General features: G+C 40.9%; 1 protein-coding gene across 5 annotated transcripts in view; it reads right to left on the reverse strand.

Moving 5' to 3' along the window:
• Positions 1-20,555, reverse strand: part of STON2 (stonin 2) — a 147,325-nt gene that overhangs the window by 98,047 nt on the left and 28,723 nt on the right. For 4 of the 5 annotated variants that reach the window (XM_058739918.1, XM_058739917.1, XM_058739914.1 and 1 more), the window contains 2 exons: positions 12,354-12,626; positions 10,233-10,517 (listed from right to left, as the gene is read on the reverse strand). In XM_058739918.1, the coding sequence (XP_058595901.1) occupies positions 10,233-10,517; positions 12,354-12,441 (373 nt within the window). In that variant the 5' untranslated portion in view covers positions 12,442-12,626. Of the gene's footprint in view, positions 1-10,232; positions 10,518-12,353; positions 12,627-14,573; positions 14,596-20,555 lie in introns of those variants that run through there. The other variant, XM_058739916.1, reaches the window with a different exon arrangement.

Here is a 20,555-nt window from a genome sequence, read left to right on the forward strand (position 1 = left end):
GGTCCCAGGACTGGTTCAGAGGGCCCTTGCTTACCCCAGAAGGCTTTACTAGTAACAGACTGCCCAACCATTAGGTAACCTCAGCATGGGGAGAGCAGGGGCTATGGCCAACTTTCTCATAATTGCATTCCCAGCACCTAAATATTTTTTGCATGAATAAACTAGTTAATTAATGCATGCTTGGGCAGTTTATTGTGTTTTATGTCCCACGCTGAGGGTGAGATAGGCCACAAGGACCCCCTGGGTGAGTTAGCACATTCTTTGGATGAGGAGAATATTGTAGCTTTAATAAAATATTTTAAGGCCCATTTTACATAACTGGAAGTAATTTTCAAGAGATCCTCTCCCCTGCCCACATGGCATGATGGTAGTAGTTTCAAATATGACAAAAATATAATGGACAGGTTTAATTGCACTTTTTAAGGTAGCTCCCAGGGGGAAAAATATGTGTGTGTTTGTATAAATATATGTATCATATGTACATATGTTATGCCTATATTATATATGCATGTATATGTAAGTGCATATGTTACACATACACTATGTGTGTATATGTATATATGCATGTGTATCTGTGTGCCAGGTATATGAATCTGCTGTGTGCACTCTGTGTATAATGATGGGAAATCAAAACTGATGATAGTCAGCTGGTGACATAATAGGGAAGAGGTTGGCCTATTTTCTTTGCCTAGTTTGTTAAAAAATATACATACTTCACAGAGGAAGCCATGCCTCAACTTCCACCTAATAGCTCATTCACCCCATAAATGGGAGTCAGTCATTCTGCAGTATGTTTCATATACATCTTTCATTCATTAATCCAACAAATACTAAGTGAGTACCTACTAAGTTCCATGCTCCATATTATACTATTGAGAGTAAATGAGACAGTCTCTTTCCCCTAGTGAGGAAGAGACAATAAACAAACTTATAACCTAATTTCAGGTAAAAACATGGGCTGTAAAGACATTTAATGCAGGAAAAAGTTGGGGGGGGGGCTGGGAGCAGGAGGAAATGATGCTTGAGCAGAGCTCTGAGTTGAAAACATAGAAGAGTTCTGGGGGCCAAGGGAACAGCAAGAGCAGTAATGAGCTTGTCAGGAACAGCAGGAGAGGTAGCGATTACAGCAGAGTGGTGCCCAGTGGGCAGGAGCAGAGGGCATCAGGCCCCAAGGAAGAAGGGCTTTGTTAGAATCCATTCCTCAGTATATCACTGTCTGAGATGGATTCCGGAAAGGTCATTAATTATTCTTAAAAGCAGAGAACATTTAAGGTATTAAAAGAAAATAAAACCTCCTCTGTTGAAGAGGGAAATACATATGCATACCAAAAGCAATGGGCCTTGGCTACAGTCACCAAATGGCTGGGATCTTATTCCACCCCCACCCACCAACTCACCCTCAGTAGCTAGAATAAAAAGTATAATAGAAATTAACCACTGGGCTAGTCTTCTTCAGGATTAAGTCTCTCAGCTGTCACCCCTGCCTCCCTCTTAAGTGGCTGACATCATCTCTGGTCTTCCCCCCAAACAAGTGGCTCTTTCTCTGGCCCCAGATAATTAGCTTCCCCAGACACAATGGGAAGGCCTCAGCCCAAGCTTTTGGGGAAGACATTTGAAGCACAAGGGAATATTAGTGTTTTTCTTGGGCTGTGGAACAAATGCCCTAGAAATGAAAAATTTTTTGTGTTTGTAATTATGCATATCCTGCATCATCTGCATAATGGGTCCAATTCAGTCTTGGCCTTGCCACAAAACTGCCATGTCTGTGGAGGAAGGTCAGCACATAACATGATGACTGAACAGGAAGCTTCACGCTGAAAATAGTGCCATAATTTTTTTTCTTTTAATTTTGGGAATGAACTTTGCTCTTTCAATTTATCTGCATGCATTTACAAACATATTCTAAGCACACACATACACTTGTAAAATGCACATGTATGAAATCAGCCTTGCTCTGAGAGGATGTTTACAAAGAATTTAGGTGTTATATGAGCTGACTGCTACATTCTTCCTGGTACAGAGTGGAATTTTAGAACAGAGGAGACAAAATACTAAAGTAAGAAAACTTCTTACCACCAGGGAAACTCAGAAACATTACTGCTAAGGGACTCGATGTGAATAAAATACCCCCTGGGGTTAGGTTCATTTTCGAAAATATTTCTTTAGAGAACTATATAGAGATTCAATTTTGATTTGAACAGATTCATCAGAAGTTTGTTGTGTTTTTTTGCTTTTGTTTTTTTCTTATTTAACACTTTGGATCTGCTATGTTCTGTTGCTGTTTTAAAGGTTTAGCAGGATACCTATGCATTAAGGTTCGGGGTTCAGCAAACAAGTTTTCATTTAAACTTCTTGACATTTTTTACCAGGTAACCCAGATGGATCATATAGCATTTTCACACTCAAGATGTGAACAGTATTCTGGTGGCTATTTGTCTTAAGTTTAAGTATCTGGCAGTCAAGTTTCTAATAAAAATCATTTAAAGAGAATATTTATCAACAACATGGCCTGAGCCTAAGTGGTCTTGTTAAATAAAGGGGTACAAATTCCATATTGGGCCTCCACCAAATTTTAGGGCTTTTAATGGAGGAAACATTTACCAAAGGGGCCTGACTTTACATGACCCTCACTCCAGGATCCTCAGGTCCAAAGAATTGATGCCAGCAATCTTTCTTATATATTTGGTTACAAAAAGGCTTTGTCACTGAATTAAGTGATTTTACTCATATTTTTACGAGAGAGATCATGTGTGTCTCCCTTTTCCCAGACCAACCAGGATGGCACTTTATCATTTCAAATCCTGCACCAGTTGAAGTCCAAAACAAAGTTGTCCCCCTGATGGATTTAAAACATTCCTGGAGTTGTCTTCCCCATCAGCTGTCGCTCCTCCGTTACCAATCAACCTTGGTATGCTTCAGGGCACAATAAAATAAGTAGGTCACCAAGGTGGGGAGTAACAGCTCCCTGGCTTTTTGAAGTTCCCTAGTACAGCTTCTGACAATTATATGCCACAAAAATAAGAGATTTACCACTAATGATGGTCTCTTTGTTTTTAATCCATGGTGCCTACAGCCTCCTGGCATTTTTATTTGGGCTAATAGTACAATCCCATTCCAGGCTGAAATGCAATGCTCCCTTGGTTTATTCGTAGGTGGCATAACTTAAAAGGTAAGTCTTTTGTTTTCTGCTCTTCATTTGCCAGAAAAACTATGGACAGTAGAGGAACAGGAGCTGGGGGAATGGAAAAGGAGTATCGCAGATAACATCTCTCCACCTAACTCCTCCATGTGTGCACACGTGCACTGTCTTTCCCAACTACTCCTTGCCAGCCCAGACGTGAAGGCACGGAACAGCTGGCTAAGTAAGGCTGACTGTTTGCTTCCAGAAATCCAGACTGGCAATGGTGTTTGTTAATCAGTTCCACGTATCCTCCTTTCTCATCTTCCCTATTTCTTTTAGGTCTACATCATGGTTGTCTCATGAAAACATATTTACAAAGAGGCTGCATGGGATGGGGCTGAAGGCGTTCAGAACAAGTCTCCTCAAAATGTGCCACTTTGGCATGTGGACTATTCTGAGCTAAAGTCAATTGAGACCCTGAAGGCTCAAGAGAAACGTCTGTCCCTCCCTTAACCACCTAGAAGAATCTAAATGGAGGGTGCCTGAGTGGCTCAGTCGGTTAAGTGTCTGACTTTGGGTCAGGTCATGATCTCATGGTTCATGGGTGGTTCATGGGTTCAAGTCCCATGTCAGGCTCTCTGCTGTCAGCGAGGGCCCACTTCAGATCCTCTGTCTCCCTCTCTTTCTCCCTCTGCCCCTCTCCCATCTCACACACAAGCATACGCTCTCTCTCAAAAATAAACAAAAAAAAAGAAAAAGAAAATAAATAAATGGAGTATCTTTCCCAGAATAAGAGTTATTACCAGAGATAAATTTTATCTGAGTGACCTGTCTGCATGGCAGGGCAGGCATCTAATTATTAAACATCTACTCTTCTTCTTACCATCCTGTGAATCGCCCTCCTCCCCTTTGAAGCATCAGGCCCTATCCCATTCCTTAGCTCAGGATGGCATATACACCTCATTTTACCAGTCTATGAGCCTCTTGTGTATGTAGCACAAAGTTACACTTTTTCCCATTAATTTCTTATGTCAATTTTTTTAGGAGAGAGAGGTAGGGGAGGGACAGTGGGAGAGAGAGAAAGAATCCCAAGCAGGCTCCACACTTAGCACAGACCCCGGTGCAGACCTCGATCACAGGTCCCTGAGATCACAACCTGGGCCACAATCAAGAGTCAGACACAACTGACTGAGCCACCCAGGCGCCCCTGTCTCATGTCAATTAAGACTAGCCCAAAGAAATTTTGAGGGGTAGAAGAAACACTTTCCCCTTTCTCCTGACACAGACCTGTCCAATCAGAAAGTGCTAAGCATGTAACAGAAGCAAACAGGACGTGGAAATAAAATGGGAAAAAAACAGAAAAGCTGCAACTACATTCTAGGAATGAGTGTTGCTCTGCTGATACTGATGTGATACTCTTGTGAATGAGAAAATGGCTGAAGCCATAAACAGTTTACTCAGACTTTCCTTATTTGTGGCTGCACTTCACCACCTACATGCCTTGAGACACACTGACATATTCCATAGTCCACCAACAGATTCCCAATTTCTGCACATTCAGTACAGCACAGCAAACATCTCTCCATTTCACGCACATGCTGCCCATAGTAAAAAAAGTTCACTTGATACACACAGCTACAGCCGAAAACAGGCCCAGCGTCTGCTAGCTGGAAACTAATAAACTAAGAGAAGCATTTTTTAAAGTGGATAAATGAGAAATTGATGGACAAACCATTTCTATACTGTCAGATTAAACTGAAAAGAACCAGATGGACACTTATTTTGTAGAAGTTGGCCACCCAGCCAACACATAGCTTTCTCCAAGTGGGCACCATTGATCTAGGGCAAAACTGAACAAGAGCCCTGGAGAAGACCCACAATCAATGGATATATAACAAGGGGAACTGCTTTAAGTTCTAATTTTCATCCTTCCCAAGAAGAGATGATAGGCCTGGCTATAAAATGAACCTTTTAGGCAAGCAATTCTCCCAACATCCACTTCTTCCTTTGTTTTCTCAAAGAAGCCTCAGATTTTTAGCTACCATGAAGTGGAAAGCTTTTTTTTTTTTTTTTTTTTTTTTTAAAGACATACAGTGGTTGAAAGATGGTCAACTGGAGGCAGATGGAGAAATCATGGAAGCACAGGCTGGCTCCGGTTTCATACTAGAGGACCCAGGAAGCTCAACGGGCTTCTGTTAAATTCTGAGCACTTATGTTACTCAGCTTTGTATATGAATGTCTGCATCTATGACAACTACACAGAGGAGATGCTTAATAAATATTTGGTGATTCAATGAATAAACTATAAAAGGCTGTCAAGTTTGAAAGTAAAACATACCGGCTAACACATCTACTTAATAAATGGCCTGCACTATTACAGATGCTCCTCTAGCCCAGACTGACTCATTTTCAGCCTTATGCAAAGGCTCTGCTTTAGGATTTTGGACACTTGGTCCATTAGTTAACTGTGGCTGCTGTAACAAACTTGGTGGGTTAAAATAAGAGAACTTTGTTTCCTCCCAGTTCTAGAAGTGAGAAGTTTGAAGTCAGAATCACTAGGTGGAAATCAAGATACCTGCCTGGCAAGCACTCCCTCCATAGGCTCTGGGAAAGAACACATTTGCTTGCGTAGGCCTCAGGCTTCCAGGGGCTGCCAGCATCCCTTGACTGTGGCCTCAACATTCCACTTTACAAGGTCGCCATCTTCAAATACCCTTCTGTTCTGTCTTTGCATTGTCTTCTTTGTGTGGGCACAATCTCCCTCTGCCTCCCTTTTATAAGGGATACATGTGATTACATTTAGGGCCCACCTAGATAATCCAGGATTATCTATCAAAATCCTTAACTTTTTCTTTAAGTTTATTTATTTATTTTGACAGAGAGAGAGAGAGAGAGAGAGGGAAAGAGAGAGAGAGAGAATAGGGGAGGGGCAGAGAGAGAGGGAGAGAGAGAGAATCCCAAGCTGGCTTCACACTGTCAGCACAGAGACCAATGCGGAACTCAAACTCATGAAGCATGAGATCATGATCTGAGCCCAACTCAGATGCTTAACTGAGACACCCAGGTGCCCCCTAAAATCCTTAACTTCATCCCATCTGCAAAGACCCTTTCTTCAAATAAGATAACATTTACAGGTTCCAGGGAGTGGGTCCTGATATCTTTGGGGGCCTTTATTCAGCTGAGTATTACCAAACTGAGTATTACCAAAAGAATAGAGCAGGCAGCAGTGATTCTAAGAAACCTCAGACTGTCTCTATCACTATGAGGATACTTGCTGCACAGATCTGTGTTATTTTGGTGTAATGCCTGCAGTTACGTATGAGATATTATTGACATTGCACAAGTTCTCAAATCTGTTGAATTTAAATCAAAATCTGAGCTGCCTGACAGCTGTCAGAATGGAACTATCTTGGGAGAGATCTGCATTATCTGTGTTGAGAGGGTGGAAGCCTCCTTTCTCCTTATCATGTTGACCTTAGCTCTACCAACCACTCTGCCTTGTTGTCAAACCCAATCTGTGTAAGGAAATCCACGAGGGAATTAGCATACATGGGTGAGGTTGGTTTGGGTAATAGAGATATTGATGGGTCAAGGCTGGGTATTGGCAGAAGAGTTGGGATTGGAGCCTTGGATTTATTACCATTTTCTTTACCACTCTGATGCTTAACACATGGTTCTTGGGTCCCTAGAATACTACCTGAGGTAATATTTAGGGCTGGCCCTAAACATGGTTTATTCCTGCTTGTTGCCCACACATTGAGCCTCAAGTCTGCTGTGAAACCAGTCTACAGTCTCCCCCTAAGGCAGAGAGCTCTACCTCTATAAGGCTGAGTTAAATCTTCATATGTGGAAACATATGGAATTGTTGTCTGAACAATTTTCAAGGCAACATAATGCTTTCAACACATTTGAAAACTATCATTTCTTGATTTGTTCTATAGTAATATCCATACGTCCCATATCCTTATTACAATGCACACCTGGGACTAGGGTAAGGCAAGTGAGGAACTCCCTTTGGGTGCAAAATTTAGGGGGTAACAAAAATCTCAGGAATCAAGTAACATTTTAAATGCGGTATTTTAAAAATATCAAATGAGAAAATTATGGCCCACAGACTTAGCCACCTATTTTTGTAAATAAAATTTTATTGGAACTAGGGCCAGGATTAGGGTACCAGTGAGACAGTCATGCAAGTATAGATTGAATCTTATTTTTTAAAATACTGATACTTTGTTCATCAAGGATTTTTTTCTGCATTATTTTCATTTTTGAATGAAAATTTGAATAACTTTAAAATAATTGATTTTCTAAATGAATTTTTTTATTAAACAAATTTTAGGGGCACTTTGATGGCTCAGTCAATTATGCGTCCAACTTTGGCTTAGATCATGACATCAGTTTGTGAATTCTAGCCCTGCATTGGGCTGTCTCCGTCAGCACAGAGACCGCTTCAGATTCCCTGTCCCTTTTCTCTCTCTCTGCCCTTTCACCATGCTTTCTCCTTCTCTCAAAAATAGACATTTAAAAAAAATTTTAACCCAATTTTTTTTCCAAGACAACCATTTTTATTCAAGATAACTGTTACACTTGAGTATGGCACAGAAGTGCTTTATGCCATTTTGTCACAGAGAATATTAAAAAGATGTATTTAAGAATCAAGATTTAATAAAATTCAATAAAATTAATAATTTTTACTACTTTATCAAGGATATTATGTTGAAATTGACTTCTTTTTTTTAGTATGGGTACATGGTGGCCAGAATCTTTACTCACCATTACTTTTGTACCATACAAATTCAAATGCAGTGAAAAAGGCAATCTTAGAATTATTATGAAAATAATTTGACCCCAAGGACGCTTTGAGAGACTTTTGGGCAATCCCAGTGATCTATAAACCACACTTTGAGAACTGCTGCATTAAAGGATAAGGTTTTAAAAATATGTCAAAAGCACTATCAATGGCAAGCTAAGATCCTCAGTCAGATGGAGGCAACGTAATTAGGACTAACCCCAGAGTTAGTTTTGCAAAAATAAGTGGTGAAGAGTTGAAGCAAACTGACCATCTATACGACCATCATTTACATAATTCTGAACCACCAAGAAATCTTTGAGGCTAATGGTAAGGTATGAACAAGATGTGAGCAAATCTGAATGCCATGAATACAGCAGTGACCTGAAAGCAGGGCCATTTTGGGGCAAGTGAGTAGAGAAACACCATTGCACCTATCCTCAACTCCCCAGCCTCCCAGAATGAGGTTGCAGAGAAAACCATAGCAGGAACAGCAGGACATGGGAGCAAATTAAGTCATGGTGCATCCCTGGACTGTTCCAAGACCCTGGGGCCAGTCTGCCTGGCTTTGAAGCTCTCCCCTGCCACTTGCCAACATACAACCTTGGGCAAATTCCTAAACCACTGTCTGTCTCAGTCTCTTCATGTCCAATATAATGTTAATGCTTTCCTCATATGATTGTTGTTAAGAGGTGCATTAAGATGATGTAGTTAAGACACGGAGCATGGTGCCTAAGAAAGTATTTGGTAAATATATCTTATTAAAATAAGGAAAATATTTCTGTACTGATTCACTCCCCAATGTCGGGTAACTCTTCCCCACATGCATAAATGCTTAATCAGCCCACTGTTTTGCCAGCATTAGGTGTTCAGTAGAGGTAACTTCCTCCCACCAGCAAGACTGGGAAGCCTGTCTGGACCTGTCATTTCATCCTTGCTGCTCTGAGTGTCATGGCTCTCTCACCAATGATTCACTGAAAAATCTGATGTTTAAATGTGAAAAGGTATACATAACATGCGAATTGTTATGTAAAAATTGAAGTATTTATTATATAAAATTATGTTTTATATTTTCTTAAATTGTTTTATTGGTGCTGAAAACATGTTTGAAAACAAAAAGGATTATTTTTAAAAATTAAAACTAGCAAAACATTTAAGCCACCCACAAAAATAATATCAACCATGCTTTTTTCTAGTAGGGCTCTATGGTAGGCAACATAATGCCCCCCACCCCCGCAAAGATATCCACATCCTTCCCCAGAACTGTGAATATGTCACCTTACATGGCAAAAGGGACTTCGCAGATATGATTAAATTAAGGGCCCTGGGATGGGGAGATTATCCTGGATTATCCTGGTGGGCCCAAGGTAGTCATAGGGTCCTTAAAAGCGGAAGAGATGGGCAGAAGTCAATCAGTGAGAGATGTGACTACAGAAGAAAAGCACAGAGAGCTGCAACATTGCTGGCTTTGGAGACAGAGGAAGGTACCATGTGCCAAGGAATGTGGGCAGCATCCAAAAGCTAGAAAGGGCAAGGAAACAGATTTCCTGGTTTCCCCAGAACCTCCTGGAAGGAATGCAGCCTTGCCAACACCTTGAATTAGCCCAGTGATGCCCATTTGGACTTCTGAATTACAGAAATATAAGATAATAAAGTTTATGTTGTTTAAACCACTAGGTTTATGGTAGTTTGCTATGCAGCAAACAGAAAACTAAGATAGTCACAAAGGTTATCCAATCAGTGCTGGTATGCTTTGGTACACAATCAAATAAGCAGCCAGGTCACCAGGATGGGGACTAACAACTCCTCTGGCTTCACTAAGCTCCCCAGTGCAGCTTCTCGCTGTTTAAATGCCACAAAAATAAGAGAATTATCATTAACAGCAGTCCCTTCCTCTGAAGATTTAGATTCAACAGGTCTGGGACACAAGAATATCCATATGTAACTAGTGACTCTATTAGAAATTGATGGTGGTCCATGCTCTGAAAGGCATTCACTTCTGCTTGTAAGGAGCTTATAATTTAGGTGCTGGGTAAATATAATTGCAATACCTAATAGAGAGATAAGTAAATATTCATTCTTCCAAAGACAAGTTAACAACCAGGGACAAGTATAAAAAGCAAGAAATGGCCCAGAACACATTAATCCTTCCATATGCTTTGTTAACAAAAACTAGTTGTAGAATTAAGTCAGATGAGATCTCTGCCAGCTCTTTTGTATGGCCAGTGCCAGAGGGCTCTGGTAAACCAGCACCCTGGCAGCCCCCACCCACTTCTCCCTGGTGAGCACAGACCTAAGTCAGAACCCTTCACAGCCTCCCACCTGTCTCCCTTGTTTCCTTATGAGGTGGAGACGTGCTGGCCCAGGGTGTGTCATCTTCAAACTGAACCCAGTTGCTGAAGGCCGGGGCCAGGTCAGGTGGGGGCTGCTCGGGGCTCCCAGGAGGGGACGCCGCTTCAGAGATGAGGCCCAACTTTTCAGAGGAGTCATCCTGCTCTGAGTGGGAAAGTTCCTGAGAGCCTCCATGTGCCCCATGGTTCTCCCCGGAGGAGCTCTCAGACCGGTCTGAGTAAGAAGACAGTCCTGGGAGGTGCTCTTCGGTGCCCCCTGAAACAGATACCAGACACTGCCATCAATCATGTGAGGGAGGCCACTCTTCAAAACTGTCTCATGGAGGAAAAACCAAGGATAGGTAAGGGGTGATCACAAGACTCACCATTCTGGTGGGTGAGGGTGAAGAAATAGCCATGCCCATCTGTCTCTATGCCCAAGGAGTGTTTCCCTAATAATGTGTACAAAGGATAACTTCTGCATGTCCACAGTCAGTATCCAGGCAGGCTGAGACTTCCAGTCTTACTCACTCTTCTGACCCCAGTGCCTATTCCAGTGCTTGGCAGTCACAGACAAAAATGTTTATAGAGGCCAAACAGGAATATAACTGAGTCGAATGAGGAAAGCAAAAGGCAACAAGGACTGGTAGACACTCACACTGAACAAGAAAGCATCCGTCTGGACTGAACACCTTGAAATTCAAACTTTAACCTCTGTGCAGTCGAAACTACACATGTCTGCAGACTGCCAGGTGCAAACTCCGTACCAATGATAAGCTGAATGAGGCCCAGAAGCTTCTTCCCTAGCTTTCTAGCACTTTATTGGTGCGGGAACACTTCACAGTCTTCAAAAAAAATTTTTTTTCTTAAAGAACTATGTCCTAATTGTGGTGGTGGTTACACAAATCTATACACGTGTTAAAGTTTATCAAATGTGTACCAAAAGTAGTCAAGCTCTATTACATGAAAACTTTTTAAAAATCAAAGAATATAAAACTTTTTTCTCTCATCCTTCGCCAAACTAGTCCATCTGCATGTGACCAAACCCTTTAGACTAGTGCTGCCCAAGAGAAATAAAAGGTGAACCACATATGTAATTTAAAATTTTTTAGTAGCCACATTAAAAAAAGTAAAAAGAAAGAGGTTAACTACATTTACTAATATAAATTTCAACTCAGTGTGTTCAAAATGTATGATTCTAATATGTCATTAATATAAACGTTATTAATGAAATATTTACTTTCGCTAGGTCTTTGAAATTCAATGTGGGTATTTTATACTTCAAACACATTTCAATTTGGACTCGCCACATTTCAAGGACTCAAGAGCCACGTGGCTCCATCCTGGAGAGCTCACCTATACACTCACACTTTCCAGGTGCTGTAAGTGAAGCTGGGCGGATACCAGTTGACAGCAGTAGCTGCAGTGGAACAGAACCAGCTGACAAGGCTCTGCAAATATCTCCTGACCCCTACCTTGACCTTCACCCCTGAGCACCAGTTCCCTGGAAGTCATTTAGCCATCTTTATCATGATCATGGATGACAATTAACTGAGCTCTTTCCGTGTGCCAGGAACTGGTCTAAGTCCTTTACATATATTAATTCATGTAACCCTCACAGCCACCCCGAGGAAGCGACTGTGATTGCCCCTACTGCTCAGATAAACTACCGCTCAAAGAAGTTGAATAAACAATCTACCCAAGGGCACATCACTTATTTGTGACAGAGCCAGGATTTGGGCCCAAGCAGTCTGGCTCTAACACCTGTCACTCTCCACAACTGCACTTTAGAAACTGAGGAAATCCAAATTGCTGGTGGGAGGAACACCCTGAAAGGCCAAGTGTAGAGTAGTTTGTAAATACGAAGTTTATGCTCCTTGGAAGAAAGCAGCCAATACTTTTGCTGTTTCCAGACCCTTTTGTTTGGGATTCTAAGGTTCCTAAGGCTTCTAAGAAGGCTTCTAAGTGGAAGAATCTGCACCTCAGGAAGGTGACACACTGGCTCTTTTGTACATATTAAGATCCCACCCAAAGAATGATCAAGTAGAAGTCATCGTAAACAGTTATGGTTCTTTGCTAATCTTTTCACCTAAGAAATGAAAGTGTTCCTTACCCTCAGAAGGAACAGGAAAGAGTGGCTCCTCATTGAAGGAGACCCACTCTGACTGGTGGGTAGCAATCACATGGTCCAAGGTAGTCATGCTAGGAAGGCACTGGTCATCTTCACACTGATGGCCTCGGGCAGACCCCAGAGTAATGTCTGGGGTGGGGTATGGTGGCACGCTGGACTTGGGCCTCAGCTCTGTTATGAGGGTCTTGTAGACAGTGGCACTCAGAACGTAGATAGATTGGCCCTTCTTGTCTGGCTAATCTACCAAGCAGAAATCTGTGTAAAAAAATAATAAAAGTTAAAATGACAACTGTCACCTTATATCCAATACACACAGGTCCAGGGTTTTCAACACTGCCCACAGGGGGGTCTGGAGAGTTTCCAACTTGTATTCCTTCTCTCTGCCCTGTCTTGTCCCCAATTCTTGTACAAGTAAAACCTTGGTTTGTGAGAATTTGTTCTGGAAACATGCTTGTAATCCAAAGAACTTGTCTATCAAAACAAATTTCAAGATCCGTTGGCTCAGTTGTGATCATGTGATGTTTGGTGTCACATACTACTTGTATTACAAGACATCGATTGTTCATCGAGTTAAAATTTATTAGAAATGTTTGCTTATCTTGCGGAACACTCACAGAACAAGTTATTCGCAATCCAAGGTTTTACTGTATCTGCCTTTAGCATTAAGATCTCTGTACGTGACTTCATATCAGACTTGCAAATAATCATGCAAATCTTAGCAATTAGATTCCCAAATTTCCCCAATTATCATATTTTAGACATACTTTTATTTGTAATATAATGCCATTATGGTAAAACAAAAATTAAAACTTTTCAAAGTACTTTCACTTTCTTTTACAGGACAGTAAAATAAAAGCCTGTTTTTTCCTATTAAATCAATGCAGTTTCTTGCCTTAGGCAGGTAGCTTTTTTGCAGGCCTGATTTAAATTCTTGGCAGAAACCCAACCATCTCCAGATGGTACCTCCAAGCATGGTTTACCAATCAAGAAAAACAGAAATGGAGTCATCTTTTTCATTTGGAGTAAAGGGGGAGGGAATATTTGCTTTAGTGAAACATGTGAGTTAAAGAAACATATTTTCAATCTAGCCCATTTTCAATCTACTATGAAATAGTACATAAAAGTCTAGCCTTTACTCACATTGCAATTATGTTCTATGTATATAGAATTTAATAGACTTAATAGACTTATAATTCTGTTTGTACTAGTAATGTCCATTTACAACTTGAACCTAGCTCTTGCTCTCATAATAAATTAATGAAATCTGAATTAATGCAAAATTAATGTGTTTCCACAAAAGAGTTACCATCTGCCCTGAACACTACCAGTTCTTATTAATGGAATATTCACAATATTCATTTTATTCTAGAACAATTTAACTCACAGTCTTCTGACTGGTGTATAACACAAAGAACATGTTGAGGAAATTTTAGTGTAGATTATTATCTGCTATAAATCATCTATGCTGGGCTTAATCTGAATAGAAATATGTAATAGTTTTTGCCTTTTTTGGTAACTAAAACAGTTTTGCTGTACAATACTCCCTAAAAATAACTGCTTGCAGACATTTATAATTTTCAGAAACATATTTTCATACCATACCTCATTTGATTTGATAGCCATTTTAGTTGAGTAAGACATTTAACTATATATTCCTTTACAGATGAAGAAATTTGGGGTGAGAGGAGTGACTTATCCAACATTTTTGTTGTTTCCAGGCCTTTGTTTGGTGCCCTAAGATGTTTCCTCCAGGATTCCAAGTGGAAGAATTCACACATCCCAGGACAGTGACAAATGGACTCTTTTTTTTCCTCTATAAGATCCCCATCCACAGAATGATCAATTAGAGGCCATATTAAGCAGGTGTGTTCAATGCACCAAGCTATCAATGACACCCTTAAACCTGGGTCTTCTGGTGCCAAAACACTCTGATCTTTGGGTCAAAGCCACAAAAACAGTACTAGAATATATGCAGACTATCGTCCAACTAAAGCACTTTACAAACATCAATGGCAATGGAACCATAATGAAATGATCAGTGGAACTCCCCATGTGGAAATCTGCCAGGGCATCCCAGCTGTACAGAAAATGGAAAGCCTGGCAATCTCTCTTCCAAGTCCCTCTCCTAAGATTCTTACCAACCACAAGACCAGACATGTGCAAACAGCCCAGAGAGTGCAATGCTCCAAACCCAGATCTCACCAGAAAACCACGCAGAAGCCCAAAGACCCTAAGAGCTGACACCAGCAGGCTTCTCCCATAAAGCCTTTCTCAAGTGCCATCAGACATCAGCGTCACTCAGTGTGGTAATGGCTGCAGGCCACAATAAGACAGCAAAATTGAAGAGTCAGACTCCTCCTCTCCCAATAACAGCAGTATGTAAACCAGATCCAACAGCAACAAAAAAGCCACAATACAAATTCATGTGCTGACACATGCAGCATCATAGCTCAGTGGGGAAAACATCCTCCTGACCCCGTGATGATGAATCCAGCGAAATTCACAGATGAGTGTGGGTGGGGGATGGGACAAGGGAAGAGGAAAAGGAAAAGGGCAAGGGTAATGGGAAAAAATACCTAGAAATTGTAGAGCTCAAAGGTTTTAAAGACCAACAGTCCAGCTCTCAAGTTCACAGATGAGTAAACTGAGGTCCAAGGAAATCAAATGTAGCAACAGAGAATAAAATCATGGGCCTGGGATTTGAATCCTCTGCAGCTTTTAAGACTCATTTTACCTGTGTACAGAAGGAATAACAAAATTCACTTCATAATTTTAAGGATTAAGAGAGATAATACATACTGAGTGCTTAGTACTGGGAGTAATAAACACTCTAACAATGACAATGATAATAGCAGGTAACCTTACAGAGGGCTTACTATATGCCTGCCAGGCCCCATTCCACACACCTTATAAATGTCAGCTATAACCACTGCTGTTATTAAGTTACTTGCCAGAAGTTACACAGCTCATTAATAGAAGTCTTGGGACTAGAATACAAATTCATGAAACCACCCTTTTCTGTCACTTACACATTCTGGCTTTAGTCATTTCTCTTTTCAATCATTTTTAGAGAAGTTCTCCCAGATGTTAAGCAGAGTCAAGCACTCAACCTCCTCTTTAGAGATACAAGCACACTTTGGCTGAGGAATCAAGACCACTACTCAGAAAGTATGAATGAAAGAAGAGTCCCAAGGATTTATCTACCCTTCCTTAGCTTGTCCATCTCAGATCTAGATACAAGCTGGTTGTTGATAATAAGCAGTCCCAAGAAAGCCTGGTGGAACAAATTTGTTACAGGGAACCCTTTATCATAACCCAGTGAAATGGATTCTAGTTATCTGCCACGAAACAGCCACATCTAATAAATCATGAGACACTAGGCCTTGCGGGTGCTGTGCTAGCAGCTAGAAACCACAGAGGAACCCAATAATTGTGAGGCTAAGTTCACACTAGAATTGGTTTCTCTATAAAAACCTCACCCCATTTTTAGAATGTGAATCATAAAGTTAGGCTGAAAATCACCACAAATGGTCGTGACTCAGTATCAGCAGCAGGACTGACCAAGAGACACTGCAAATTTCATTGCAGTCTCTGGCTTGCCACTTCAGAGAGCAGCTTCTTTCTCGGCGGCCTTACACACTAAAATCTGGGGGTGGAGAACAGTTGGCTGAAAAGATGGGAGTCACAGAAATAGATCTATCTTGTGCCAATCCTCTGATACGCATTCATGAGTCCTATGTGTTGGAAATGTACTAAGCACCCTTTGAAACAGTGACCCACAAGCAGCTTGCAATCTAGCTGGAGACACAGAAGAGCAAACACAACAAATCCAGGAATAATCCTGCTGGAGGACACACCAAAAATGCTGCTCCGCCACTTAGAGATCTCTAAGGGCTGGAGCCATAAAGAATTGAGCAGATTTCTTGGATCTGAAGGACATCCTTTGTTCTGGGCCACCGGAAGGGAGGAGTAAGGATATTTGAGGGCATCCCCGGGACAAAGGATCACCATTAATATAGTGAAGATTAAGAGTCAGACCTTTGTGGGCTTGTTTCTAGGTGGGTGAAGAAGTCAGTCTGATGAGAGCTGAGGTGTTTACTGGGGAAATGTGGGGAGAGAGAATTGGTAGCCTTAACAGCTGAGGAGAAGAGTTCAGTGGGAAATGTTAAGCTGCCAAAGGTTTGGTGGAGAGTGACCGAAGAAATGTACCTACAGGAGATGAATGCTCCTTGGACCACACTGACAAGGAACTTGGAGATGAAAGCTATTGGTCACAACAGGACCTCAGTGTTCCATGCGAAGTAAGGGGGCAGCATCATCAGAAACATGTACTGAGTTCTCTGTGCTGGGCCCATTTTAGGGCCTGAACGTACAAGGGAAACAAGAACTGGCCTCAAGTAGTTCAAAGCAGATGGCAGGGGGGTATGGCGGCAACATAAACACTAATACAGTAGGCTCTCTAACCTATTATGACAGGTGATCCCTCAAAACAATGACAGCAGAGCATAAACGTATTAAGAGACTACTGAGCAGTAGGTGGTCATGAGCTACACCTTAAACTGAAAGGGAGGGCTCTTAGCAAGACAGCAGAGGGGCAAAGGCATTTTAGGGAGGGGGAACAGGACTGGTATGTCTAGTTGACAGTGAGTTACGTTCTGTTTACAGGAGATGGTAGGAGTGGTGTTGAGTGCACTGGAAAAGGAGGGGCTGGAATAGTGACAGTTCTCAATCTTAGAATGAGTTTGAACACATGAAACTACCCTTCCCATTCCCACTGCCAATGCCTTGATTCATCCCCTTATTGTCTCTCATCCAGATAATCACCAGTGTCTTACCTGTCTCCCTGCCTTCATGGTCACACCCCTCCAACCTATTACCCAATGTATTATGCCAGAGTACTCTTCTTAAAACCTGAAATGTTGGGGCGCCTGGGTGGCGCAGTCGGTTAAGCGTCCGACTTCAGCCAGGTCACGATCTCGCGGTCCGTGAGTTCGAGCCCCGCGTCAGGCTCTGGGCTGATGGCTCGGAGCCTGGAGCCTGCTTCCGGTTCTGTGTCTCCCTCTCTCTCTGCCCCTCCCCCATTCATGCTCTGTCTCTCTCTGTCCCAAAAATAAATAAAAAACGTTGAAAAAAAATTTTAACAAAAAAAATAAAACCTGAAATGTCCATGCCATGGCTCTGCTTACAAACTCCTCAATGGCCCTCATAGCCACAGACTCCTCTCCTTATGTTAGCCAGAGTTGGTTTCGGTTGCTTATAATCAAGAACTCTGATATATGGTACCTTTCCCTGACTTCCACTAATTCCACTTGTCCCTATCGTCTATGTGCTGATGGTATCTTACTTACACTAATTTACCAAATTATAATGAAATTACTTGCTAATGTGGGTCTCATGCCAATTAGCCTGTATGCTCCCTGGAAAAGGGGACTATTTTGTTGTTGATGTCTTCAACTCTTAGAATAGGGTCTTGCATTTATTAAATGTTGAGTAGATGGTGAAATTAGTGAATGAACAAATTAACTTATTTTGTCACTCTTTAGGGCTTTGAGCAGGTAAATGTTTTAGTAAGGTTAATTTAACCTCTTTACATAAGATAACTTCAGGAACATTCTAGATATAAGGCAACACATACATCCCCTTTTCTCTTTGATCTAAAACTGTGCTATCCAATTTAGGGGGCGCCTGGGTGGCTCAGTCAGTTGAGTATCTAATTCTTGATTTCAGATCAAGTCATGATCTCATAGTTTGTGAGTTTGGGCCCCAAATCAGGGTCTGCACTGGCAGTGCAGAGCCTGCTTGGGGTTCTCTATCTTCTCGTCCCCTGCTCACACTCTCTCTCAAAAGAATAAACATTAAATAAATAAATAGGTAGGTAGATAGATAAAACTGTGCTATCCAATTTCAATACAGTAGCCACTTGACACAAAGTAAGTACTGACATGTGGCCAGTCCAAATTGAGTTGTTCTTTGACAAGGAGGTCCACTTTCAGCATCATTACTCAACATAGCATTGGAAGTCCTAGCCTCAGCAATCAGACAACACAAAGAAATGAAAGGCATCCAAATTGGCAAGAAGGAAGTCAAACTTTCACTCTTTGCAGATGACATGATATTCTATGTGGAAAACCCAAAAGACTCCACCAAAAAATTGCTAGAACTGATCCATGAATTCAGCAAAGTTGCAGGAAATAAAATCAATGTACAGAAATCGGCTGTATTTCCATACACAATAATGAAGCAGCAGAAAGAGAAATCAAGGAATTGATCCCATTTACAATTGCACCAAAAGCATAAAATACCTAGGAATAAACCTAACCAAGGAGGTGAAAAATCTATACACTGAAAACTATAGAAAGCTTATGAAAGAAACTGAAGAAGACACACACAAAAAAATGGAAAAACATTCCATGTTCATGGATTAGAAGAACAAATACTGTTAAAATGTCAATGCTACCCAAAGCAATCTACATATTCAATGCAATCCCTATCAAAATAACACCAGCATTCTTCACAGAGCCAGATCAAAAAATCTTAAAATTTGTATGGAACCAGAAAAGACCCTGAATAGCCAAAACAATCCTGAAAAAGAAAACCAAAGCTGGAGGCATCACAATTCCAGACTTCAAGCTGTACTATAAAGCTGTAATCATCAAGACAATATGGTGCTAGCACAAAAAACAGACACTCAGATCAATGGAACAGAGCAGAGAACCCAGAAATGGACACACAAACGTATGGCCAAACTAATTTTTGACAAAGCAGGAAAGAATATCCAATGGAATGAAGACAGTCTCTTCAGCAAGTGGTGCTGGGAAAACTGGACAGCAACATGCAGAAAATGAACCTGGACCACTTTCTGACACCATACGCAAAAAGAAACTCAAAATGGATGAAAGACCCAAATGTAAGACAGGAAGCCATCAAAATTCTCCAGGAGAAAGCAGGCAAAAACCTCTTTGATCTTGGCCACAGCAACTTCTTACTCAACAAGTCTCTGGAGGCAAGGGAAACAAAAGCAAAAATGAACGGTTGGGACCTCATCAAGATAAAAAGCTTCTGCACAATGAAGGAAACAATCAGCAAAACTAAAAGGCAACTGATGGAATGGGAGAAGATATTTGCAAATGACTTATCAGATAAAGGGTTAGTATCCAAAGAACTTATCAAACTCAACACCCAAAAAACCAAATAATCCAGTGAAGAAATGGGTAAAAGACATGAATAGACACTTCTCCAAAGAAGACATCCAGATGGCCAACCCACACATGAAAAAATGCTCAAAATCACTCATCATCAGGGAAATACAAATGAAAACCACAATGAGATACCACCTCACACCCGTCAGAATGGCTAAAATTAACAACTCAGGCAACAACATATGTTGGCGAGGATGCAGAGAAAGAGGAACCCTTTTGCATTGCTGATGGGAATGCAAACTAGTGCAGCCACTCTGGAAAACAGTATGGAGGTTCCTCAAAAAATTAAAAATAGAACTACTCTACAACCCAGCAATTTCACTACTAGGTATTTATTCAAAGGATACAGGAGCGCTGACTCAAAGGGACACATGCACCCCAATGTTTACAACAGCACTATCAACAATAGCCAAAGTATGGAAAGAGCCCAGATGTCCATCAACTGATGAATGGATAAAGAAGATGTGGTATTACTCGGTGATCAAAAAGAATGAAATCTTGCCATCTGCAACAACATGGATAGAACTAGAGTGTACAGTGCTAAGTGAAATGTCAGAGGAAGACAAATATGATTTCACTTATATGCAGAATTTAAGAAACAAAACAGATGAACATAAGTGAAGGGAAGCAAAAATGAGAGGAAGACAAACCATAAGAGACTCTTAAATACAGAGAACTGAGGGTTGCTGGTGGGGTGTTGGCTGGGTGGATGGGCTAAATGGGTGATGGGCATTAAGGAGGGCACTTCGTGGGATGAGCACTGGGTGTTATATGTAAGTGATGAATCGCTAAATTATATTCCTGAAATCATTATTACACTATATGTTAACTTGGATTTAAATTTTTAAAAATAAAAAAATAAAATAAAATAATAAATTTTGTTCTTTATGTATAAAATATATATCAGATTTCAAAGCATACAAAAATGTGTAAAATACCTATTTAATAATGTTTATATTGACTACATGTTAAAAATATATTAGAT

The sequence above is a fragment of the Neofelis nebulosa genome, chromosome 7, assembly GCF_028018385.1.
Source record: "Neofelis nebulosa isolate mNeoNeb1 chromosome 7, mNeoNeb1.pri, whole genome shotgun sequence".
NCBI lineage: Eukaryota > Metazoa > Chordata > Mammalia > Carnivora > Felidae > Neofelis > Neofelis nebulosa.